At 38.7% G+C, this 23,299-nt stretch overlaps 1 protein-coding gene across 15 annotated transcripts in view; it reads right to left on the minus strand.

Annotated features, from left to right (window-relative positions):
• The window catches only part of CASK (calcium/calmodulin dependent serine protein kinase), a 357,176-nt gene that overhangs the window by 224,353 nt on the left and 109,524 nt on the right, over positions 1–23,299 (minus strand). For all 15 annotated transcript variants that reach the window (XM_019823738.3, XM_019823747.3, XM_019823745.3 and 12 more), the window contains exon 3: positions 6,785–6,890. In XM_019823738.3, the coding sequence (XP_019679297.1) occupies positions 6,785–6,890 (106 nt within the window). The remainder of the gene's footprint in view (positions 1–6,784; positions 6,891–23,299) is intronic.

Genomic DNA, 23,299 nt, shown 5'->3' on the forward strand with positions numbered 1-23,299 from the left:
CAGTGTAACATCTCAATCTAGGGCTTTATACAAAAATTGGGACACCTCCATTTTTATGTTAACAGATGTCAAAATGATACAGTAATTATGGTTAGAAGTTAAAAACAAAAAAAATCCAAACTCTGCAATTATCTTAATAGGTATCTTAATAGGTATCTTAATAGGTATCTTAATAGGTATCTTAATATTTTGTTTGCAGATCCAGGAGTTCGTCAACTTAAAGCCCTTCTTGTATTTATCTCTTTTTCAGTTTGTGCAGGAAAGAGTTAACATAGCAGGCCTAAGCTTCTGAAGGGCTTGAAAGGCCTGCCTACCAAGTTAGCTCTTGATTGGCATCTGGCAACTTGGACGGGTTCCTCCCGTCCTAAACTGAAAAGAGTGGCCCACTGTGTCTAAACTGTTTGTGCAAACAATGTGATTTATCCTGAACACCTGCTTTCTCTCTGGGAGGCTGGAAGATGGTACGTGCCAAGCAGAGGGTGCCTACATGACCAGCTCCCAGTAAATACCCTGGGTGCTGAGTCTCTAATGAGCTTCCCTGGCTGGCAACATTTCACATGTGTTATCACAACTGGTTGCTGGCAGAAGACCCTTGGAAGCTTGTGCCTGGCTGTCCCTGGACTTCAACTCATATACCTTTTCTCTTTGGTGGTTTTGCTTTATTAAATCTTTGAGCTGTAATAAATCACAGTTATGAATATGACTATACGCGGAGTCCTAGGAGCCCTCTTAGTGAATCATTAAACCCAGGGATAGGTAGTCTTGGGGACCTCCGACACATAGTTCTTAAAACTAAAATACAACTGAACATTTAATATAGTGGTGAAGCTAGTCAAGAGAAATGTTTAATTTTTTTAAAGAGTTTATGATGATAGAACTTTTTTTCTTTCACCTAGTATTTATCAAAGGTCTTCACAGGCACCCAAGCTATGTCCTCTCATATATCTTACTGAATTACCTTAAGTACCACGTTTCTAATGTTTACTAGGACCAAATGATATTTTCCAACCATTTCCTATTACCCACCACTTAAGTAAGCATTTGATAAATATGTGATAAAAGAATGAATAGCAATTTTTATCATTACACATGAAAACAAAATATCAAAATAGATCAGGCGAGCCATAAAAATATGTACAGATCTTCATAGAATTGTAAATACTACAGTCCAGACTTTTCTTGCTTGATATGAAATAACTTTCCTTTCCCTGGCAAGTTTGCTAGTAAGTAAAAATCAGTGCTACTCTATTAGCATAAATGAATCCCACAAAATTTCCCTTCCCCAAGCATAAACACCAGACCAAAAAGAAAAAAAAATTTAAAAAAGACAAAGAGCTATCAGTCTATCTCCTTTGTGAGCTTCAAAGATACAAACTGCTAATATTGTTTTAAAAGATACAAACTATTGTTTTCATGTCAGATATATTTTAAATCCATATTTAATTACTGCCAAAGTCTCCCCGTGGTATATGTAATCATTCTATAATAAGGTAATTAAAATTCCTTGGCCAGCCAATTTAGGATTTACAGCTTAACTCAAGTATCAGACACTACTAAAGTCAAGTCCGGATGTGTTACTTAGAAATAAACATTTAATTTGGGTGGGGGTGATACAACACAAAATTGAACCTACACTTTTAAATATGTTTCAGCAAACTGCTGCAAACAAATCCAAATTTAAGTGTAATCCCAAAGCAATGGATCCCAAATCAATGGATAGATATAGTGCAAACACATGCAGATTTCTAACAAACTACTGCGTGCGTTGGGAAAAATGACAGCATGGTCTGTAAATAGTAATGCCCCTACTTTAAAGGTCAATCATCTCTTGACCTCCTACTTTGGGACTCACAGTTGTTGAAACTCTATCTCGGGATGGTGCCTGGGTACAAGCTTGTTTAACAAGCTCTACTCAGGACTTTTCAATGCTAAGTTTTGAAATCCACTGTTTTACTCTTTTCCAGCTCTAAAAGTCTGGTTCTGTGAGTCTCTGTATTTGAATATGCTTTAACTTAAAACCATATGTAATTAAATGGGCATTAACCAGTTCGAAAGATTTTCTAACACAATAAGCAACCTGATTGGGCTATATAATGTCATGACTTCGGTTTAAGGGGAAAAAAAGGGAGAGCTGGTTATACATAGTCTGTGGCAAAGGCAGATATGGATACCATATTAAGAAGCTCACTGATAACCTAAATAAATTTTTTGGTCTAACTTTTCCTCCATCAAAATTATCAGAGCTGTTTCCAAGTAGCTAACAAACAGCAAAGTCAACTGACGTTAATTTCATTTGTTTTCCCTCTGTCTACTCTGTATTGGTGGCATGTCAGAAAACTGTGGAAAGGATCCAGATAACCCATAACCTGAGCAATGAGCCCCTGAAAACCAGGGGTCATTACATCTACTGCCAGAAACATGGAACTAATTCTGGAGTAGCTTCCTCTACATTGCAGCTGTACAATCTCTTACCTAGCCAGTAGGTGGAGGCACAAGCAAACTTACTGCTTTGCTCTTTGAGCCACAGGACCTTAAATCTTATAGTAAATTGGTTTTTCATTTATTCATTTGTTTTAAACCCAGGAGATCAAAGAGAATGCAAAAAACTGAACAAGGACAACTGTTGAGGTGAATTTATAAAAAGTGATACAAAAGAACAATTTTATATTTCTATTTTGTTTCTGGCCCTTTTGAAAAATAACTAAGTTATTTTAACTGTGAATTCATAATCCACTTCCAGATCCCAGAGCTAATAAAACAATTCCAAATTTAAAAATATAGCTTTTAAAAATTCATGTTCAATCAGGAAAACTGAACATCAACTGAATATGACGTAATACTAAGGAATTATTGTTGATTTTGCTAGGTACGATAATACTATTATGGACTGGTATCTATCTATACCTATATTTCAAGTCCTTATTTATAAATACAAACAGGAGTATGTATAGGTGAAATGATATCGCTTTAGAAATCACCAGGAAAAAGAGAGAGGGAGACAAACCATAAGAGACGTAAATACAGAGAACAAACTGTAGGTTGCTGGAGGGGTGTTGGGGGGGGTGGGCTAAATGGATGATGGGTATTAATGAGGACACTTGTTGTGATGAGCACTGGGTGTTATATGTAAGTGATTCTACTCCTGAAATCATTATTACATTACATGTTAACTTGGATTTAAATACAATTTTAAAAATTAAAAAAAAAAAAAAGAAATCACCAGGGGGGAAGAAAACGACAACAGTAAAGGATAGATAGAGCAAGAATGGCAAAATGTTGATAACTGAAGTTCAGTGACAGGTACACTGAGGTTCATTATACTATTCTCTTTTTATTTGAAATTTTCCAAAACAGGAAGGAAGAAAATTAAATTATGATGCCACATTCTTGTGATCTGGGTTAACACTGAGATTAGGCTGACTAGTAAATATGCGACTTTAATGAAGTCTTATCTCTGTATACAGCCATCGAGGAATTATTTCAATCACAACTGAATCATACCAAAAATTCGCTCTCTAAAAAATTAAAACTAACTTGCTAAATCCCCTGGAAACAATAGCTTCCAGTTGTGGAGCACTTCACCATTTTATGAGGTGAATTCATATAATTTTCCCATCTAGTTCTCATGATCTTATGGAGATTTTAAAGATAAAAATCCTGAGGCTCAGAGAAGTTAAGACTTGGCCAAAGTCACATGATCAGTAGAAGTGACAGAGCTGGGAACACTAACACAAGTTTTATAACCCCAAAGACTTTCTTCTCTCTGCCATACTATCGCTTAGACCCCCTTGAAACAAATAGTAAACATGATGAAATTTACGTAAAATTTAAAATTTTGCTTTCTGTGCTCATTACTTGAAAGTATATGATGAAACTGGCTTTTTTGTTTTCTCAGCAAATAAAAATATGGATGGAAATAGATTTCTTGAACAAAGAATGAAATTAAACCAGAGAAAGTAACTAAAAAAGAATTAGAATATTCTTAAAATTGGAAGGGGACGGTTAAAGGCCCTCTCTAGCCCCAAATTAAACCTGTATCTTTAGCTCCCTTGGATGCAACCAGCTTTAGCTCGAGCACTTCTAGTGGGGAACTGCATACTGTTAGACAGCCTGCTTTATTCACTGAGTCAGTCTAATCGCTAAAGGGGGTTTCCTTGCTTAGAGTTGAAATCTACCTGCTGCTTGTTGATTCCCGTTACAGACCCTGACCCTACAATGAATAAGCATAATCCTCTTACATAGGACACTCTTTTAAATAACTGAACAAATCCACTATGTTCTACCATGGGCTTCTGCTCTGAGAACTCTTTTAGCAGAAAAAGAAAATCAATTAGATTCTTGAGTCACTAAAGCTTCCCAGTCTTTTCAACAGCTTTTCCATGGTCTTCAACTGGGACTTGGGTATCTCTGGGAGTACTCAAGCCCTTCCAGGAGATTGAAGAATTAGGATATTTTTAGGGCAATCAATGTCTCTTCCTTCATTAGCCACAATTTGATTTGTCTGAAAACAATTCTATGTCTGCTGATTTTCCTTTCACATGTCCACTCATAGGAGCCCATCTCAAAAGACAAACTGCTCACCCATCCTGAAAAGCCTGTCTAGCTTCAGAGCCAACTAGGGAATGCGAAGCTCCTGAGGGAGAGACCCTTGAGAGCAAACAGAGCTTCAGAAAGAAAGAGGAGAGCCACCTTATTTCATATGGACAATATATGCATGGCAAAGCCTTATCTATTTTAGAATTAAAAATCAATAGTAAGATGATTGTCACAGGGATGTCTATTAACACTTTAATTTTATTTGAAAGATGAAGGCAGATTTTTCTCTGCCAGAAAGCGTGTCTGATTTGGCTGACTGGCTTGACAATGATGACTAGCTTTGCCATTTAGGTCACACAGAAGACATTTTCCATAAACTGAACAAGATAAAGGTACAGATCTACAGTTTTGAAGAAAATATATTTAAAAGAATATACAAAACACTAAAAATTATAGCCTCACAAGAGAAGTTTTTATGTATCAACTCAAAAGTATGTGAGGAGGTACATGGTTTTCAAAATTCTTTTAGCAGGTATGCCAACAAAAACTTTGAAGGCTGTGACTCTAGGGCAAAATTTCTAGGCTCTTTCCCACTCTGGTTATCCCCTTCTGGAAGCATGCCAGTGTCCTGCTTACCACGAACACTCTAGGGAGAATGGGTAGCATACAAAACAGTGGGACTGTGGCGTGGTTCTAAATAACTATATACTTTTAATTAATGTAGCTGAAGGTTCCATTCAGGGCTTTTGTTAAGCTGTTGCAACAACTTTCAAAACATTTACTTCTTTTTCACATAAGCAGTTACAACTAAATTTACAGTGATCTTGCACTTATATAATCGAATGACGGAGTCTGTATTAACTAGCCTTAAGTTTCGTCTTTGTTTGAGTTCCTTTGCTACAAACTTGTAAAATGTTTTAAAATTCTGATCTAGATATTCAATGTATTAGCTAGCCCTCCATGGGGGTGAAGCTTCTGACATGGCTCCCAAAGACCACCAGCATCTGCTCATATTCACACCCTGGTGTAATCCTCTCCCCCTGGGTGTGGGCTGGATCTGGTGACTTACTTCTGATAGAATATAGTAGAAGTGATGGTGTGTGATTTCTGAGATGAGGTTACAAGACTGACTTCCATCCTATTTGTATTCTAGCCTTCTTGCCTGCTGACGCTGGATGAAGCCAGCTGCCATGTTGTGAGTTGCTCGATGAAGAGGCCCAGTGACAAGGAACCTAGGGAGGCCTAAGGCCAACAGCTCACAAGGAACTAAGGCTAGCAGTCGGATAGCCTGCTGCCAACAACCATTTGAGTGGGCTTGGAAGCAAATCCATCCCCAGTGGAGTCTTAAAATGACACCAGCTCTGGCTAATGCCTTGATTACCACCTTGTGAGAGACCCTAATCAAAGTCATGGATTAAAATTCTGAAAAGAGGGGCGCCTGGGTGGCGCAGTCGGTTAAGCGTCCGACTTCAGCCAGGTCACGATCTCGCGGTCCGTGAGTTCGAGCCCCACATCGGGCTCTGGGCTGATGGCTCGGAGCCTGGAGCCTGTTTCCGATTCTGTGTCTCCCTCTCTCTCTGCCCCTCCCCCGTTCATGCTCTGTCTCTCTCTGTCCCAAAAATAAATAAAAACGTTGAAAAAAAATTTAAAAAAAAATTCTGAAAAGAGTAGAAGGCCATCCCATAAAGCTTTATACAACCTCTTTGGACACAGTTATCCAATCAGCTACAAAACTACCCAGTTATACCATCCTTGGCTCACATTTTTTCATCTTATTGGCAAAAATTCTATGAGAAACATGTCAAGTGGCTTATTAAAATCAAGATAACACTGTTATCTTCAGAATTTCCTTAATATGCCAAAATAGTCATTATATCAAAATAGGAAGTTGAGTCTGTTTTGAAAGGCTTACTACATGGAGACCTCTACTCCCATCCCACTCCTCTTCAATAGGACTCCTATGGTCACAATGTTATATTTTGGGGCCTCCTGTCCATCTGAACTCTATTTCTCTTTACAGCCTCCTCTCTGAAGTATACTAAAAAGGAGGGCAACTAAATATGCCCAACTTTTGCTTCCTTAGCCATTGTGAACTTTAAGATGAGATAATCCTTTTATTCTTGTTACTTTTTTTCTACACAGATGAGCTTACAACTATTGTTACATTTTAAGAGGAAAAGTGTTAGCATTACCCCAAACCAACACTGCTTAAAACTTTAACCCTTAAGAAAATAAAATGCACACTCACAATTCAAAAACCATGTAAAGCATTCCATCTGAGCTATATGTCTCCAATAACTCTACAATGTGGGGATGTTTCAGCATATGACAGATACTGGCTTCCCGCTTTAGATCTGCAAAACAAACACAGGACATACTTTGTTAGGTAAGAACAAACGACAATCAGAGTGAATGATGAATGAATGGATGTGATCTATGGTAACATGAAGACTTCTCTAACTAAAGAGATGAAATCCCCCATTTACGCTAAGCTTAACTTTTTTACCCTATAAATCTTTGACAACATAACTTTTTCATATTCCTGCCAGTCTGTGTGTGTGTGTTGTGTGTGTGTGTGTGTGTGTGTGTGTGTGTGTGTGTGTATGTATACAGTACAGTTAGCTCTTATTTTTATTTATTTTAAGTAACTAAGCTCTATGCCCAATGTGGGGCTTGAACTCACAGCCCCAAGATCAAGTCGTACACTCTACTGACTAAGCCAGTCAGGCACCCCAGCACTTATTAATAAGAAATGTAAATAGCACAAATACTTTCTCCAAACTCTTTATAGTCACGTCTCAAAATTTATAATTTTCTTGATGTGCTAATAAATAACTCAATTTGCCATTTTAACATTTTACCTCTTTTTCTTAGTCTTCCCCAAATTGGATAAGAATGTTGTCTATTCTTTGGCCTAAAATCATTTGCACACACACGCCAGGGAAGTTATATGGAATAAAGGGCCAAATAAAATTAGTATGATTTAAACAGTAAAGGTTGAGAGTAAACTCTCAACCAGCAAAGTCAGAAATTTATTTTCTATCATCTATAAAATGTATTTGATAATTCAGGACACTACTCATAGTGTTATCTTGAAGAACAAGTTCAGACAATGTAGGTAGACTATTGCAGAAGAGTTACAAAATACTGTTTGGAAAATAAAACGGTTAATATCATCATCATCATACAAACACATTTTAGGCATAGGTATCACTTGCTATGTCCCCATGGAACAAAATAACTAAAGCCTTCCTGTATTAATTGTGGTGTTTTACCTGTTTGCAGGTGAATAGAATCCAATAAGACATTTTTATATTTGGAAGTAGAAGGGAGACAGGTAAAGAAGAAGGCTAAGGACGTACTACATAAGGCAAATGAGATGTTATCTCCTCTCTGATTTATTAATTCAACTTAGCCTCGTCAATGAGAGCAATGGCTGAAGACTGAACCACAGAAGACCGGGTAAGGGTAGAATGAGGAAAAGAAGTTGGTAAATTAGACAAAAGAGAAGCCACCAGAAAAGGAAGAATCAATAATATTACGAAAGTCAAGGGGATAGAGGGAATTAAGGCATGAGTAGTTGGAGAAGGCTGAGAAATGGCCGTAAGGGTCAGTCAGAAAAGACCATTAGCATTCTGAGCAAGATCAAGTTCTGTGGAGAGGGCAGGTTTGAAGTCAGTATGCAGGAGACAATTATGTAATAACAGATTAAAATTTATCATGTTTCTCACTGGCCTAAGTACTTAATAGAGTCATTACCATTTACTGTCCCAATACCCCGATGAGGTAGTTATTTTACAGGTGAGGAAGCTGAGGCCTAGAAAGGCATTCAAGATCACACAGCTCCCACAAGGGGTAGGTCTGAGCCCTGGCTTGTCCACCTCCAAAGTCAGCAAACAGTCCTTCCACAACACCATGCCAGGTTTAGACATGATCAAATTCGAAGAATCTTGCTGTAGGCAAGAAACAGCAAAGTCGAAGGTCTGATTTTTCTGTTTTTGCTGTTGTTTTAAAGGGAACACTGTGTTTCTAAGTGGCAGTGATGAAAACTCCATGGGATCTACAGCCAGAAACTTGGTGCAGGTTCTGCTGCCTGGCCTGCTGAGCGACTGCTATCCTCTACAGATGCCTTTGTCACTGCAGATGAACTGGGGCAGGCCACACGCAATGCAGGCCCTGCAGACTACTCAGCCACCTTCAGGGGGCAGCGGTAAGGTTTCCATGAAAAAAGATATGGAAGGACTGTATGGAATGCAGCACTGTGGGGCTGAGGGACAGGGTGGCTCAGTGTTCAGGGGAAAGGAAGAGGTCAGAGGCACATGAATGATGGTCTCCATCTCCAAAAGTGCTTGGAAAGGTCATGCAGGAGAGGAGAGGTGTGAATCAGGTGTGGGTTTTGTGCTGAGAAGTCATAATTATGAGGAAGGCTTTTGACAAGTGTGCTAGAAAGCCAGGTTGAAGCCAGGATACATAAATCAGGTATCTGCACAGTTTTTTCTCTCTTCCTTCAAGAATGTTCTGCCTCCAAATTTTATGAAAAGCTCAGGAGTTTTATTACTCATTTTAACATTTATTTCTTATTTTGCTCCTTTCATGTAACTACAGTGTGTTTCAACTTCCACACTCACTTCCCACGTACCACATTGTCGTACCAAAAGACTGCAGGTAGAAATGGATGCTCTAAAGACCCTTCCACTGGACCTGCACATTTCTTCTTGGTATACAGTTCAACCTGCTGCCAGTCTAGTCTCTTATCATCTACCCACCCCCCTCAAAATGAAGGCAGAATTGCTGGGGACCCTCCATTCAAAGACTAAACTATTTATCTTTATATTTTTTTATTTTTAAAGTTTATGTATTTATTTTGAGACAGTGAGTAAGCCTGAGTAGGGGAGCGGCACAGAAAGAGAGGGAGAGAGTGTCATTGCAAGCAGGTTCCAAGCTGTCAGCACAGAGCCTGACATGGGGCTCCATCCCACAAACCGTGAGACCATAACCTGAGCCAAGATCAAGAGTTGGACACTTAACTGACTGAGCCACCCAGGTGCCCCAAAGATAAACTGATTTAAACATCACTGGATTTGGCAATTCAGGGACTAAAAATCAGAACACCGAACAACACAGAACAAACATAAAAATATATTTCAAATTATAAGGACAATGATGCTAAAGATGGTTTACATCTAGGATAATTAGGGCACCATTTTCCATAATTCAAATATCAATTAAATTGGTATATATTAAATGCTCAAATGGAAAATCATGGTTTAAAAAACACAAATGCATTATATATAATTTAAATTATAGATTCCAGGAGCATTAAATTCAGAATGCTTGTTTCTAGATGTGAATGTGAATTAAAGGTGTATTTATTAAGAGCTATTAATTTTTTGCTGATATAGCAAACTAAGAATAGCATTTTCCTACAAATCAACTCATGAAGCAGAGTAGCAAGGAATTCAAAAGTAGGTGATAATGATTTGAAGTTGTGGTTATCTGAATGCTTTGAGGTACAAGCACAGAACGTGCCTGGGAGTGCCCTGACCGAGGTACCATTGCTGTTTTAAAGTGCTTCTTTGTCCATAGTAACTGGTAACTCTGTCTACTCTTTCTTGTATTTTTTTCAATTTGTAATCTCTCAGGGAAATTTAAAAGATTGAATACGGAAAGTAATATTTAGTTTTCTGACCATAACTGGAGAAACACACTGAAATCAATCCCTTATATGGCATGAGTACTACTGCTACTACTCCTAATACCAGTTTCCTAAGAAGTTTTAGACGTCCAACAGTAAAGCAACTATGCCCTGCAGGTTCGACCTCTCTAGTCTGCCCCTCAAGTAAGGGAGAGTTCAGGAAATGGTTTCAGGTGGTCTGTTTTATTTATTTTTTTGAAGGGGGGGGAGGAATAGAGGGAGAGAGAGAATCTCAAGTAGGCTCTGCACCCAATGTGGAGCCCCATGAGGGGCTCGATCCCATGAACCCTGAGATCATGACCTGAGCCAAAATCAAGAGTCAGACGTTTAACTGACTGAGCCACCCAGGCGCACCTAGGTGGTCTGTTTTAAAAAGAAATTTCCTGGGGGGTCTGGCTGGCTCACTTGGTAAAGCATATGACTCTTGGTCTCAGGTCATGAGTTTGAGCCTCACACTGGGTGTGGAGATTGCTCAAAAATTAAAACTTTAGAAAAAATAAAAAGTTTCCTAGAAGGTCTTTATTATTCATTTTACTACCCGTTGTTCTTGTGATAGAATTCTTCATACTGTCTTTTAAAAGTTGGATGCCACTTTCAGAGTACCACAATTCTGCAACAAGGTAATCTGACCATTGGTCAAAAATAATTTGGGTATTTACAAATATGATTGAAAAAAGAATTTCTGACATTCATAGCATTACAGTAGCAATCTCGACCTCAACATCCGAACTTAAAAAGGTCTAAATTTAACAGTTAGCTTGCCTAGAGCTATTCAGTAAGTTTAGATCAGCACTGCCCAACAGAAGTATAATGTGAGTCACATAATTTTAAATTTTCCAGTAGCCACATTAAAAAGTAAAAAGAAACAGGTGAAATTTATTTTCATAACATACCTTATGCAATCTAATATATCCAAAGTATGTCAATATAATCATATTAAACTTATTAAATATTAAATATATTAAATATATTAAATATAAAACATTATTAAATTCTTTTTCTGTATCAAGTCTTTGAGATCTGGTAGTGTTTTACATCTGTAAGTACATCATAATTTGGACCACCCATATTTCAAGTGCTCACAGCCACAACACGGCTAGTGGCTACCAAACTGGAACAGTATAGTTAGTTGTAGATAAACTGACTTTGATTCTTATCCTCTCTCAATTGTGAGTTCTCCTGCATTTCTTACACAGATATTTTGTAGTTACCCAGTCATTCAAAAAAGAATCTAAACTCAAAAGATGTGTTTAAAAAAAATTTCCATAGAAGGAAACTCCACTTTTAATAATCCAAATCCATCACTCAACAACTTAAATCTGGAATTTTGTCACTATTTTTAACCTAGATCCTTCATTTGGTAGTTTTAAATTATTTTATCTTGTTTAGTCTACCAAACACAAAAACAGTGCTCAAAATCTACTGTACTGCACTGCCCTTTGTACACTTCAAAATTTATTCAATGACCTTAGACTATGTATGCAGTGCAACATTTGAGAGTCTACTATGCAACATTTGGGATTTTAAGTGCCATCCTATAAATCCTTGTTTAATAATTATAATAACCCTGTAAGATAAATATACCTATTCCCATTTTGAAGGGGAAGAAACTGTGGCCCTGGGTGCAGTGAGATAAAGAAGGAAGTTGTTGAAATCACACAAATAGTAAGTAAAGGAAGCAGCACTAATAACTGAAGCCCAGTGCTCTTTACAGCACACCACAATGGCTCCTGGTGCTGTACAGTTTTCACATGTGCCCTTCAGACCCAATCATGACAGTGCTAATGTGGTAACACTAACCTGGGTGACGAGCTATCAAGACTGCTACAAAATCAGTTTATATCAGCTTGCATGGTCACCAATGATGATCAGAAATTAGGCACTGTTCTTTTCCAGACAAATACATAAATATCGTCATTTACTTCCAATTTCCGGGTTGTGTTAGGAACTCAATAGTTAGCAAAATTCACTAAGAGCTGACCCCAGGCTCCAAATGCACATAAAGAATATTCTAATCTAGGGGCGCGCCTAGGTGGCGCAGTCAGTTAAGCGTCCGACTTCAGCCAGGTCACGATCTCACGGTCCGGGAGTTCGAGCCCCGCATCAGGCTCTGGGCTGATGGCTCAGAGCCTGGAGCCTGTTTCCGATTCTGTGTCTCCCTCTCTCTCTGCCCCTCCCCCGTTCATGCTCTGTCTCTCTGTCCCAAAAATAAATAAACGTTGAAAAAAAACAATTAAAAAAAAAAGAATATTCTAATCTAGTCACAGAAATAATTAGGACAAATATTAATGTGTTCAGTCGAATCAATATTGATAGCAAAATAAGTAAATTAAAGTTATTATTGATTCAACATCTTTTCCTTGGTGTACTGAAATTAATGACCATATGATATTTCAGAAAGGGAATCTAAGCAGAACCTTGAAAGGATTCTAGTAACAAAGTCAAATTCTGTTGCTGAGTTCCACCTTTATATAATAACCAATTCGTAGACTAAAGATCCCAAGGATCCCTTTGGCAATAATACAGGTCAGGTTGGCTTTAATGAGGCTATCTTCCTATAAATCAGGAAAGTTGACCTTCTCAACCAGTGGACGACCAGAGGCCCAGACAGACCCATGCACCAATCTGGGTTAACTGCAAACTCATTATTTCTTTGATCTTTTACACATTTTACTACCACCCTATATATTTTATTATCTTTTTTTTACAAAGAGAAATCCAAGCAGCATCTAATGTCTTCGAATTCTTGCCCATATTTTTTTAATCCTATGGTCTAAAAATCTCATCTGTCAGGTGAATAAAGAAAGGAAAGAGCGTACCATTAATTGAGAATGTTTGATTGATATAAAATTTTTTCTTAAATAGGCAAAGTATTAGAAATCAATCTTAACTGCATTAAGCATTTACAAATTAATGGGGTTTTGGTAATACATTTCCCAAGGAATTTTCAGTTCTGATAACTGTAATAAATATATTAAAGCAGCTGCCCAGTTGAATACCACATTTACAGTGAATTCAACGCTATATTTATAAACAACTATCAGCTGTAAAACAGAATAATGCCAATTACTCTGAGATCTACTTGTCTTCCCTCTCACTCTTCATTAGGATGAGTTTGGCAAAAAATTATCTAAGTGCCATTTATTTCCTAGGGACTTACATTTTAAAAACTCCAGGTCATTCCTAGTCAATATTGAAGTACTATAAATCATTGAACTTACTAATGAGATATTAATAAAGATTATAGGTGACCAATTCAATCTTTATTAATATTTATCTTTGGAGATGTTAAAACCCTGAAAGAAGAGCATTTGCTTAAAAAGCCATTTGTGGATAAGAGCTAACATTAGGTTACATAGAAACCAAATTATTTGTCTCTTAGAAGGTATAAGTGAACCTTCAAGGAGTTACTCAACCATGTATTTGGCGAAAATCTGTTTTGGACTCAGCTAACAAGATATTAATTATATGGATAAAAAGAAAAAGCAGAGGTTACTGAAACCCAAACCAAATAAATTTCAAGTATTAGAGTTTTTTCAAATAAACGACCATTCTTAAGATATTCTATACACGATAAAGATAGAAATACAGTATCTTAAACATTTGTAGAAGGTACAATTCTTCTGTTCCTGTTCATTTTGAGAAATGTAAACCAAAAAGCTTTATAAAAAGGTGGAAAGATGGGGTATTTTACTATTATAAAAACCAGACGCCTATTTCAAAATGGTACTAATTTTATAAAGAAAATTAGAGAAATACCAGTTTAAACCTCACTTTTCAACATTAAAGTCTTAAAAAACATACTTGTTAGCAGTATGAACGAACTTTGTGGGATGACAGAGTGTACGTATTTGTTGTCAGTCATTGGACTGAACACTTAATGGCTCATTTTATTGTGCATAAATTTTTATTCAATAAAACTTAAAAAGTGACTGCAATACAACAGTAATTCAACTAATATGTCTAAGTCAAATATTGTTATATGCATACCTGTATTTTATACTCCCAATTTTGTTACTTATCATTACCTTCTATTTTTATTTACTTACTGATAGCTCAGGTGTTCAACAAGCGTTTGTGCCAGGATAGGCTTCCTTACTATCCACTCCCCCCCACCCCAAACCTCCTTTCTCCAGGATAGGAACAGCCCAGGAAATACTGCCAGCAAGACCAAACGTCTCCCCACAAAGCAATCTGTAGTCTGTTTTAATATATAAATAAAAGAATTCCTGAGGCCAAGATTCTCTGTGGCATAGTGAATTAATTACCAAAGTTTTTTTTTTTTTAAATATGGGTTTCCCCATCCAGCAGAATCTTTTTGTCAACTAATCTCATGAAAATAGTAAAAAAACAAATTTATAGTAAAAAAAGTAAGTACTGATGTGTGTACTCACTATGAAAAGGATCAGTAAAAATAAGCTAATTGTTTTGGTAAATAACAACTTGATATCAGGGATTATGGAGAGCTCTGCGGACTCGTGGCCTCAACCACCAAATTATTTATTTTGCTGGGCCACTGCCAAAATTCAGATTTATATGGATAGCTGCAAATGGCTAGTAGGTAGGTATAATTTAAACAGCTTGCCTTAGAGTCTTGATTTTTAAGAAATTGATCAAGAAGCTTCAAAGAGTAGCAGACATTTTTTGTTTCAAAGTGGAATGGCAGGCAGTGGTTGAGAGTGGCAGCATGAAGAGTATACTTTTTGTACACAGTGAAACTTTGGACTAACGGAAACGTAAGGAGTTCTGAAAAGGCCAGATTTCTCCTTTTTTCATAAAAAGAATTTATTTGTGTGTGGGGGGGAGAGCATGCGTGAGCAAGTGGAGGAGGGGCAGAGAGAGAGGGAGAGAGAGAATCTGAAGCAGGCTCCACGCTCATTGTGGAGCCTGACACGGGGCTCGATCTCACAAATTGTGAGATCACGACCTGAGCTGAAATCAAGAGCCAGGCACTTAACCAACTGAGTGACCAGGTGCCCCCCTGATTTCTCCTTTTTAAAGTAAAATTTTAAGTAAATCAATACATTGCTTTACTCTTAGAATAAACTATCTTCATTTAATCTTTTCTACAAAACCAGGAGGTAGCATACTTAAGTAGCTGAAAATGTGGCAGCTATCTAGATCAGAAATTTTTAACTAATTTGGGATCAGAGACCATTTTAGAAGTCTGTTAATATGACAGATACTCTGCCCCCAAAAGATTTTGCAGTAAGATATAAGGGAAGCACAAAAACCTAAGAGACTGACCTAGATGCTTATGTCCAAGGATCAAAATCATGACAGATAATCCTGTAACCCAGCTTCGGGAGGCCACAAGAGCACTGCTGGAACTGGAAAGCCATAGGAGCTAGTGCCTCCTTATAAAGAGGCCTTACAAGCACTGTTGAGGATAGTGAGATAATAATGGGCACAATTTGAGGTTAACTATTACTAGATAAACATAATATCCCCCATATCATTTTAGCCTCTGCTCCAAACCTAGCACTTTATTCTGTGAAATGCATAAAGCCACCGTAAAGTGTGTTTTTCTTCATTTCCTAAAAATCACACAAAGTTCCCCTGGATTCCATGTGGCCCAATTTCCTATTTCCCATCTTGGTATCAAAACAATATAAATTCTTTATTAATTAAAGTATAATGTTCACACACACAAAATAAATACATTTTATATATTTATGCTAAGTGTTTTTCCCGTTTGTTGTAGGTTGAGTGCCAGGCTATGTATATCTTTACTTTTTAAAGAATGCGCATTTATAGTCAACCTGCCTTCTTTGGCTTTTTTTTTTTTTCTGAATTGCTCTTTTGTCATTTCATCAAACTTGAAATGGGTAAAACATAAGTTTCCTTAAAAGTGGAGATAGAAGCAGAGACTTCTAGCATCTGATTCATGTACAGTTGGGTACAATCCTGGTAAGGGAGGATGTCCCCAGCCAGCAAGAACAAGTAGAAGGAAGTCAGTCAGGGCCTTAAACCCTCTTCACTTAAGAGTCCATTTGTCACATAACAGTAACAAAAGACCTAATTCAGGTCTCAATATTATGGGAAACAAAAACAGTATGTTATTTAGGTCATTCTAGATAATGGTTTATTTCATATAAGTGACTTTTCCAGAAGGGTACCAACTTGTCCTGGTTTGCCTGGGACTTGTAGCATTCAAAGTTCTGTATCCTGAGAACCTGCCCTCAATCCCAGGGAAACCAGGATGGTTGGTCACCCTACTCCCACAGATCTGGCATTTATCCTTCCAAATGCTAACACTCTTCTGCAGGGAGGCAGAGATGATATAATAGAGCAACAGATTTGTAGTGAGAAGCCCCATCTTTAAATCTTGTCACCATCACTTAATAGCTGTATAACCCTGAATATCAGTTTCCTCATCTACAAAATCGAAAGAGTAAGATAGCCAAATTATGGAATGAACCCAAATGTCCATCAACTGATGAATGGATAAAGATGTGATATATATATGTATATATATCTATATATAGATACAGATATAGATATATGTATATATAAATACATAAAATGGAATATTACTCACCCATCAAAAAGAATGAAATCTTGCCATTTGCAACTACATAGATGGAACTAGAGTATATTATACTAAGTGAAATAGGTCAGAGAAACACAAAATACCTAATTCAGGTATTTTGATTTCACTCATGTGGAATTTAAGAAACAAAATAGATGAACATGGGGAAGGGAAGGAAAAATAAAATAAGATTAAAAAAAGAGAGAGGCAAACAATAAGAGACTTAACTATAGAGAACAAACTGAGGGTTCCTGGAGGGGAGGTGGGTGGGGGATGGGCTAGATGGGTGATGGCCATTAAGGAGGGCACTTGTGATGAGCACTGGCTGTTATATGGAAGTGATGAATCACTAAATTCTACTCCTGAAACCAATACCACACTATATGTTAACTAACTTGAACTTAAATGAAATCTTGGAAGGAAAAAAATGGAAAGAATAAGGGTTCTCATAGCAACTTGAAGTTAGCCCCGGATGGTTAATAAAGTAGGTGAAAGTGCTTGCCACAGTGCATGACACAGAGCATGTGCGCAATAAATTTTGTTTTCTTCCCCTCTGACCATCTTTGGTGGGAGTAACTCTTTCCTACCTTTACCAAATGTCAATCAAACCAAGTTTGATGACCAGAAGTTGGCAGTGTGAACATCCAATTACTAAACCGCACCGCTATACCATTCTTTTACTTTGCAGTTTTTCATCTACAACTTTTGAGGGAAATCATGTAATACAGCTTATGAAGGACTGAATCTGAACTGGACCACAAGATTATTTGGAAAGAAGTAAAATACAGGTAGGTAACCAAGTGTCTAATAATGACGCTGGTGAAAAAGTGAAGCGAAATCCACACAGCTACATGTATGTGGCCTACAGACCACCAGCATCATTATTCTTCCAGACAGCCCTGGGGACCCACGCTCACACCAACTACTTACTACCACTCCTCCGCTTTGGATGCGCAGCTGCTAAACCTGTTCATTCTAATGTTGCAACACCTGTCAAAATGATCTGCCCCTTCCTGCACCTTCCCTACTTTCAGCTCTCATGGATTCTTGTCTGGATCTTTCCATGGGTGTCTTGGCCTCCAGCTCCTTCTTCTCATTACACTGTCATCCTAGTTTTACTCTAAAACAGGTATTATCACATCACTCCAAAACCTTCATTGCTCTGCATTCCATACACCAAGACATTACAGTCCCCCAGTTTGGCTTTGAAAGCCTTCTAAAAATGATTTGAAGTTGGGGCCCCTGGGTGGCTCAGTCAGTTAAGCGTTCGACTTCACCTCAGGTCATGATCTCGCGGTTTGTGAGTTCAAGCCCTGGGTTGGGCTCTGTGCTGACAGCTTGGAGCTTGGAGCCTGCTTCAGATTCTGTGTCTCCTCCTCTCTGCCCCTCCCATGCTCACGCTCTGTCTCTCAATAAAATACGTTAAAAAAAATTTTTCTTTTTAATGATTTGAAGTCAAACAACTTAACTGGGTCCACAGAGCTATTTAGCAACAGGACTGAAAATGGGACTGAGTTCTCCTGCTTCTTAGTCAAGTAAGTTAGGTTTGCTTTTTTCTTTTATTTTGGATGTCACACACATGACATTCCTTTCCTGCTTCATCCATCATCCTCCCTGACGCCCCCATCCTGAACTACCTGCAGTGTCTGCAGCCCTCCCGCCTTTGCCCGTGCTGTCTATGCTCTTGAAAATACCAATTCCACGGGCACCTGGGTGGCTCAGGCGGTTCAGTATCTGACTTCGACTCAGGTCATAATCTCGCGGTTTGTGAGTTCGAGCCCCGCGTCAGGCTCTGTGCTGACAGCTCAGAGCCTGGAGCCTGCTTCAGATTCTGTCTCCTCCTCTCTCTGCCCCTCCCCTGCTCATGCTCTGTCTCTCTCTGTCTCTCAATAATAAATAAACGTTACAAAAAAAATTTTAAAAAAAATACCGATTCCTCTGTTTGACACTCCATGTGCTTCCTTCACTCAGCAAAATTTCACTCACACTTTGCCTCGACGTTCTCCTTGTTGATCCCCGCAGCTGAAGTAGGCATACCCTGCTGTGACCTAACAACATTCTCCTCCACCCCCATACAGACCTCAGTATCTCATCATTTGCCAAACTGTACTACTGCTGGTGATGTACATTCCTGCCAAACCTGCTGGAAGGCAGCACCAAGCACACAGAACTCCACTCGACCAACGTCTATTACATCCTCTATTTCACATCAAAGTATATGTATCACTGAATCAGAGAGTATTAGAAATTAGAAGGACATGGGGCACCTGGTGGCTCAGTCAGTTGAGCATCCAGCTCTTGGTTTTGGCTCAGGTCATGATCTCACAGTTTGTGAGTTCAACACCCACACTGGGCTCTGTGATGACAATGAGGAGCCTGCTTGGAATTCTCTCTCTCTCTCTCTCTCTCTCTCTCTCTCTCTCTCTCTCTCTCTCTCTCTCCCCCCCCTCCCTCTCCCTCTCTCTCAAAATAAATAAATGCTTTAAAAATGATAACAAATGGGAAGGACAGTAAGAGAACCATTGTCACATGCTACTCTCTATCCTTACATTTTACTCATAAGAAAAATGAGTCCCTAGAGAAGCAAGTGACATGCCCAGTTACACAGCTAGTTCACTGCACAACTGGAAGATGAACTCAGCCTCTAGTTCCCAATCAAGCAATCTTTCTGCTGTCCCACACCATACTGGAAGAAGATTCTAAAAATGTCCACAATTTTAGGCAATCTACTCCTGGTAGCACATCCATACTGACTAAAATGTTTTCAGAGTATACCCCACAAAATAACATCTATGTGTAGATAACTGGGCACTAATGTTATTCTGCATATTGTATTGCCAGGACTTAAAATGGAAGGCTTCAGGGCCACCTAGGTGGCTCAGTTGGTTGAGCATCCAACTTCAGCTCAGGTCACGATCTCACAGGTTGTGAGTTCAAGCCTGGCATCGGGCTCTCTGCTGTCAGCGCAGAGCCAGCTTCGGATCCTCTGTCCCCTGTCTCTCTGCCCCCACCCCTCAAATATAAACGTTAAAAAAAAAAAAAGACTTCAAGGTACCCTATTACATGCACTAGCTTTAAACAAACGTGATATATGGCTGACAGTGCTATGTCATTGTGTAGTGCATGTACTACAACTTCATTAGGTTAAATGATCACAACTCCAAAAGAGGTGGGGTGGAAAAATATATCTAATGTTTGTCCTCTAGTGGAAAAAAGAGGAACTAGAGGGCACTAAAGATCATATTAAAGCTATTCAGACAAATAATATCACCAGGATCTCTGGCTACAGACAATATTATTAGTCTTGATAATACACAGATGATTACTTCAGCTAACATTTGATGAGTATGTTAAGTCAGGCTCCATTTGAGATCTGTCCATTTGTTTAACCCTCACAACAACCCTAAGAGGGAGATGATACCCATTTTACATATGAAGCAGCTGAAGCAAAAGCAGTGAAGAAACCTGCCCACAGTACTCAAACCGCAGAGCAAGGATTTGAACCCAGTTAGTCTGGCCCCAGTACCTATGCTCTTGACACTCCGCTATACTGCCTCTTAGGTCTGCAACTACTCAATTCTGACAATAAACTTTAGAGATAAGCTATTTGTCAAAACCGAAGTATAAGGTCTCGATTAAAGTAAAATGCAATCAGAGCAAATTTCAGTCATAAAATCATAATACTTTTCAAAAAATCTTAGCTTAGGCCTTCCAAGTCATCTGATTATATTTTTGAAAAACTACTTTCCATAACGTGCAGAATCATTACAAATATAATGATTAGGCAGGGCTTTTGGAATGGCTGTGTAAGCTCAGGGAAACCTTCCCCCTAGAAAGAGATATACTTAGCTGGTCAAAATTAACCACCAAAGTCTCTGGAGATTGATCAAAGGGGCTTACAATAAATTGAGAAACATTTATTCATAAAATCCACAGAAACTCACTAAGAACAATGGGAAGCTATCACATTCAGGATAAGGACTGTACCTGGGCCCCATAGCTCTGCCTTGTGTTGGAACTGTTCTAGGTAGGGCCCAGAAGCTGAGTGACATATCAGTTCCTTGAGGTGGAAGAGCTTTTTGGGATGGTGAACATTGGGAGATCCCATGTTGTACAGCTCCATGCTGTGGAAGGCCTACGTTGAGTGGGTGGTAGAAGCCAGGTGGCAGCACCCATTCCCCAATGCCCCCCTCCAGTTAAGTACAGGTTACCCAGGTAGGGCAGCTGGTAAAGAATGTAGTCCCACTGCTCTGTGCTGCAAGAGAGCTACAGAGTTGGGCCTGGAAGCTAAGTGGTAGCTCCTATCTCCTGCAACTTCCTAAGCAGAAGTCCTTGTCCGAGTACATTTAGTACCTGGTGAACATTGAGAGATGTCATCCTCCCTGACTTTGGGTGTGAAAGATCCATATTGAGTGGTAGTAGCAGAAAGGAGGAGGAGCAAGTTCATGCCTTTTCCCCCCAGTACACAAAGACCTGCTCCATAGACAGGATCTAGGCGGAGCAACTAGTGGGGGGTGAATTCCCCATTCTCCCAGCTCTTGCTCCAAAGTAAGAGATTCTGCTCAGAGGAGAATATAGCAAGCTTAATAGACTAACAAACCCTGCCCCTGACAAGGGGCTAGACTTTAACTACATCACACCATGGAGCAATTTATACTACAGGGCATTGTCAAAAACAGTTATCAGCTAGCAATTAGTACAGTGTGATACCAACAGATCATCTTAATGGGAAATCAGGGGAAGAGATGGTCAAAGAGAGCCCAGGTAAAGCCACAGTCATTCCTGATGGTAAGGTTGTGCTCATACTCCAGTCTGCTGGAGAGAGACATGAGAGGTTATAGTGAACTAACCCAGCAAATCACTCAACAAATAAACAAACAAGAACAAGCCCTGAAGTGTGGGAGGGGTGTCAATATCCAGAGCTGCTATAACAAAGTTAGGAGACATGCAGAAAACAGAAACGTGTGACCCTTACACAGGTTAGAGAAAGCACTGAAAATAGAAACTAACTTTGAGGGGGCCAAGATGTTGGACTTTAGCAAGAAAGACCTTGAAGCAGATATTATAAGTGTATTCATAGAAATAAAGGAAATTCATGTTTAAAGAATTAAAGGAAGGGGTGACAACATCTCAAATAGAGAATATCAGTAAGAGAAATTATAAAAAAGAGCAAAATGTATATTCTGGGGTTAAAAGTACAATAACCAAGATGAAAAATTCACTACAAAGCCTGAAAAATAGAACTGAGCCGGCAGAAGGATCACCAAACTTGAAGATCGGCTGATAGAGATTATGCAATCTGAAGAACACAGAAGAAAAAAGAAGAAAGCATGAACAGAGCCTCAGAGAAACGTGGGACACCAATTAACACACTGACATATGCATAATGGGAATACCATAAGGATGAGAGAGAGAAAAAAAAGAGCTGAAAAAATACACAGATATAAATGAATGGGGTGGGGGGAGGAGACAGACAAGCCTCCCATGTAGAAGATATTCAAATACTAATACTAATTAGTATTAGTAATTCAAATACTAATACTTGATTCTTTAAGACTTCATGAATCTTTTTTTCTTCTTTTGGCCCATCCCAACTGCCATTTGGGAGTTAGTGGAGGCCAGCATTTATCTTGTTTAGATTACTGCAAAAGCCCTCAAATCTCATCCTCATAATTATGGTCAAAGAATTCTGTCTAAAATGAAAAGTCAATCATGTCTGACTATATTTTCCCACACTCAAACCCTATTTCCCTTAGATGTGGCTAACTGGTCCATTTGGAGCTTTTCAGAATCACTACAGTACTTATTTTTAAAAGCAGGCTCCTGGCCCACACTCCAGACCTACTAGATTGAACTGAGGAAGGGGCCCAAAGATCAATGAGTGCTTTTATTTTTTTATTATTTTTTAAAATGTTTATATTTTATTTTTGAGAGAGAGAGAGACAGAGCATGCACGAGTGAGCAGGGGGACAGGGAGGGGGAGACACAGAATTTGAAGCAGACTCCAGGCTCTGAGCTGTCAGCACAGAACCTGACAGACACAGGGCTCAAACTCATGAACTGTGAGCTCATGACCTGAGCCAAAGTCAGACGCTTAACCAACTGAGCCACCCAGGTGCCCCAATGAGTGCTTTTAATAACCACCACCCTCACCCTCTCTCCCACAATTCTTCTGCACAATGAAGAATGAGATCCACAGGGAACTGGTCCCTGTTTAGGTCTTTATCCTTAGCTGTTGTTGCTCCCAGAAAGTTCCAAATGGTAATCATTAGCTGACCAGAGAGAGCTATATTGTAGGAGAGCATAACCAGAGATTCATACATGATAATATATAATGCATATAACTTAGGGAATAATTCAAATGTATGAATAAATAAATCAATAATTCCACTTAAACATGGTGGTCTAAACGCATGCATGTCTCTGCTACCTTTTAAAGCCCAACTAGTATTTCAGTAAGGCATTAAAAAGGCATAGACCCACAAAGATAAAGAGAATGAAAAGAGGCAGCAGCACATTAGATTGGGAAAGATTGG

Source organism: Felis catus, chromosome X (assembly GCF_018350175.1).
Source record: "Felis catus isolate Fca126 chromosome X, F.catus_Fca126_mat1.0, whole genome shotgun sequence".
Lineage (NCBI taxonomy): Eukaryota > Metazoa > Chordata > Mammalia > Carnivora > Felidae > Felis > Felis catus.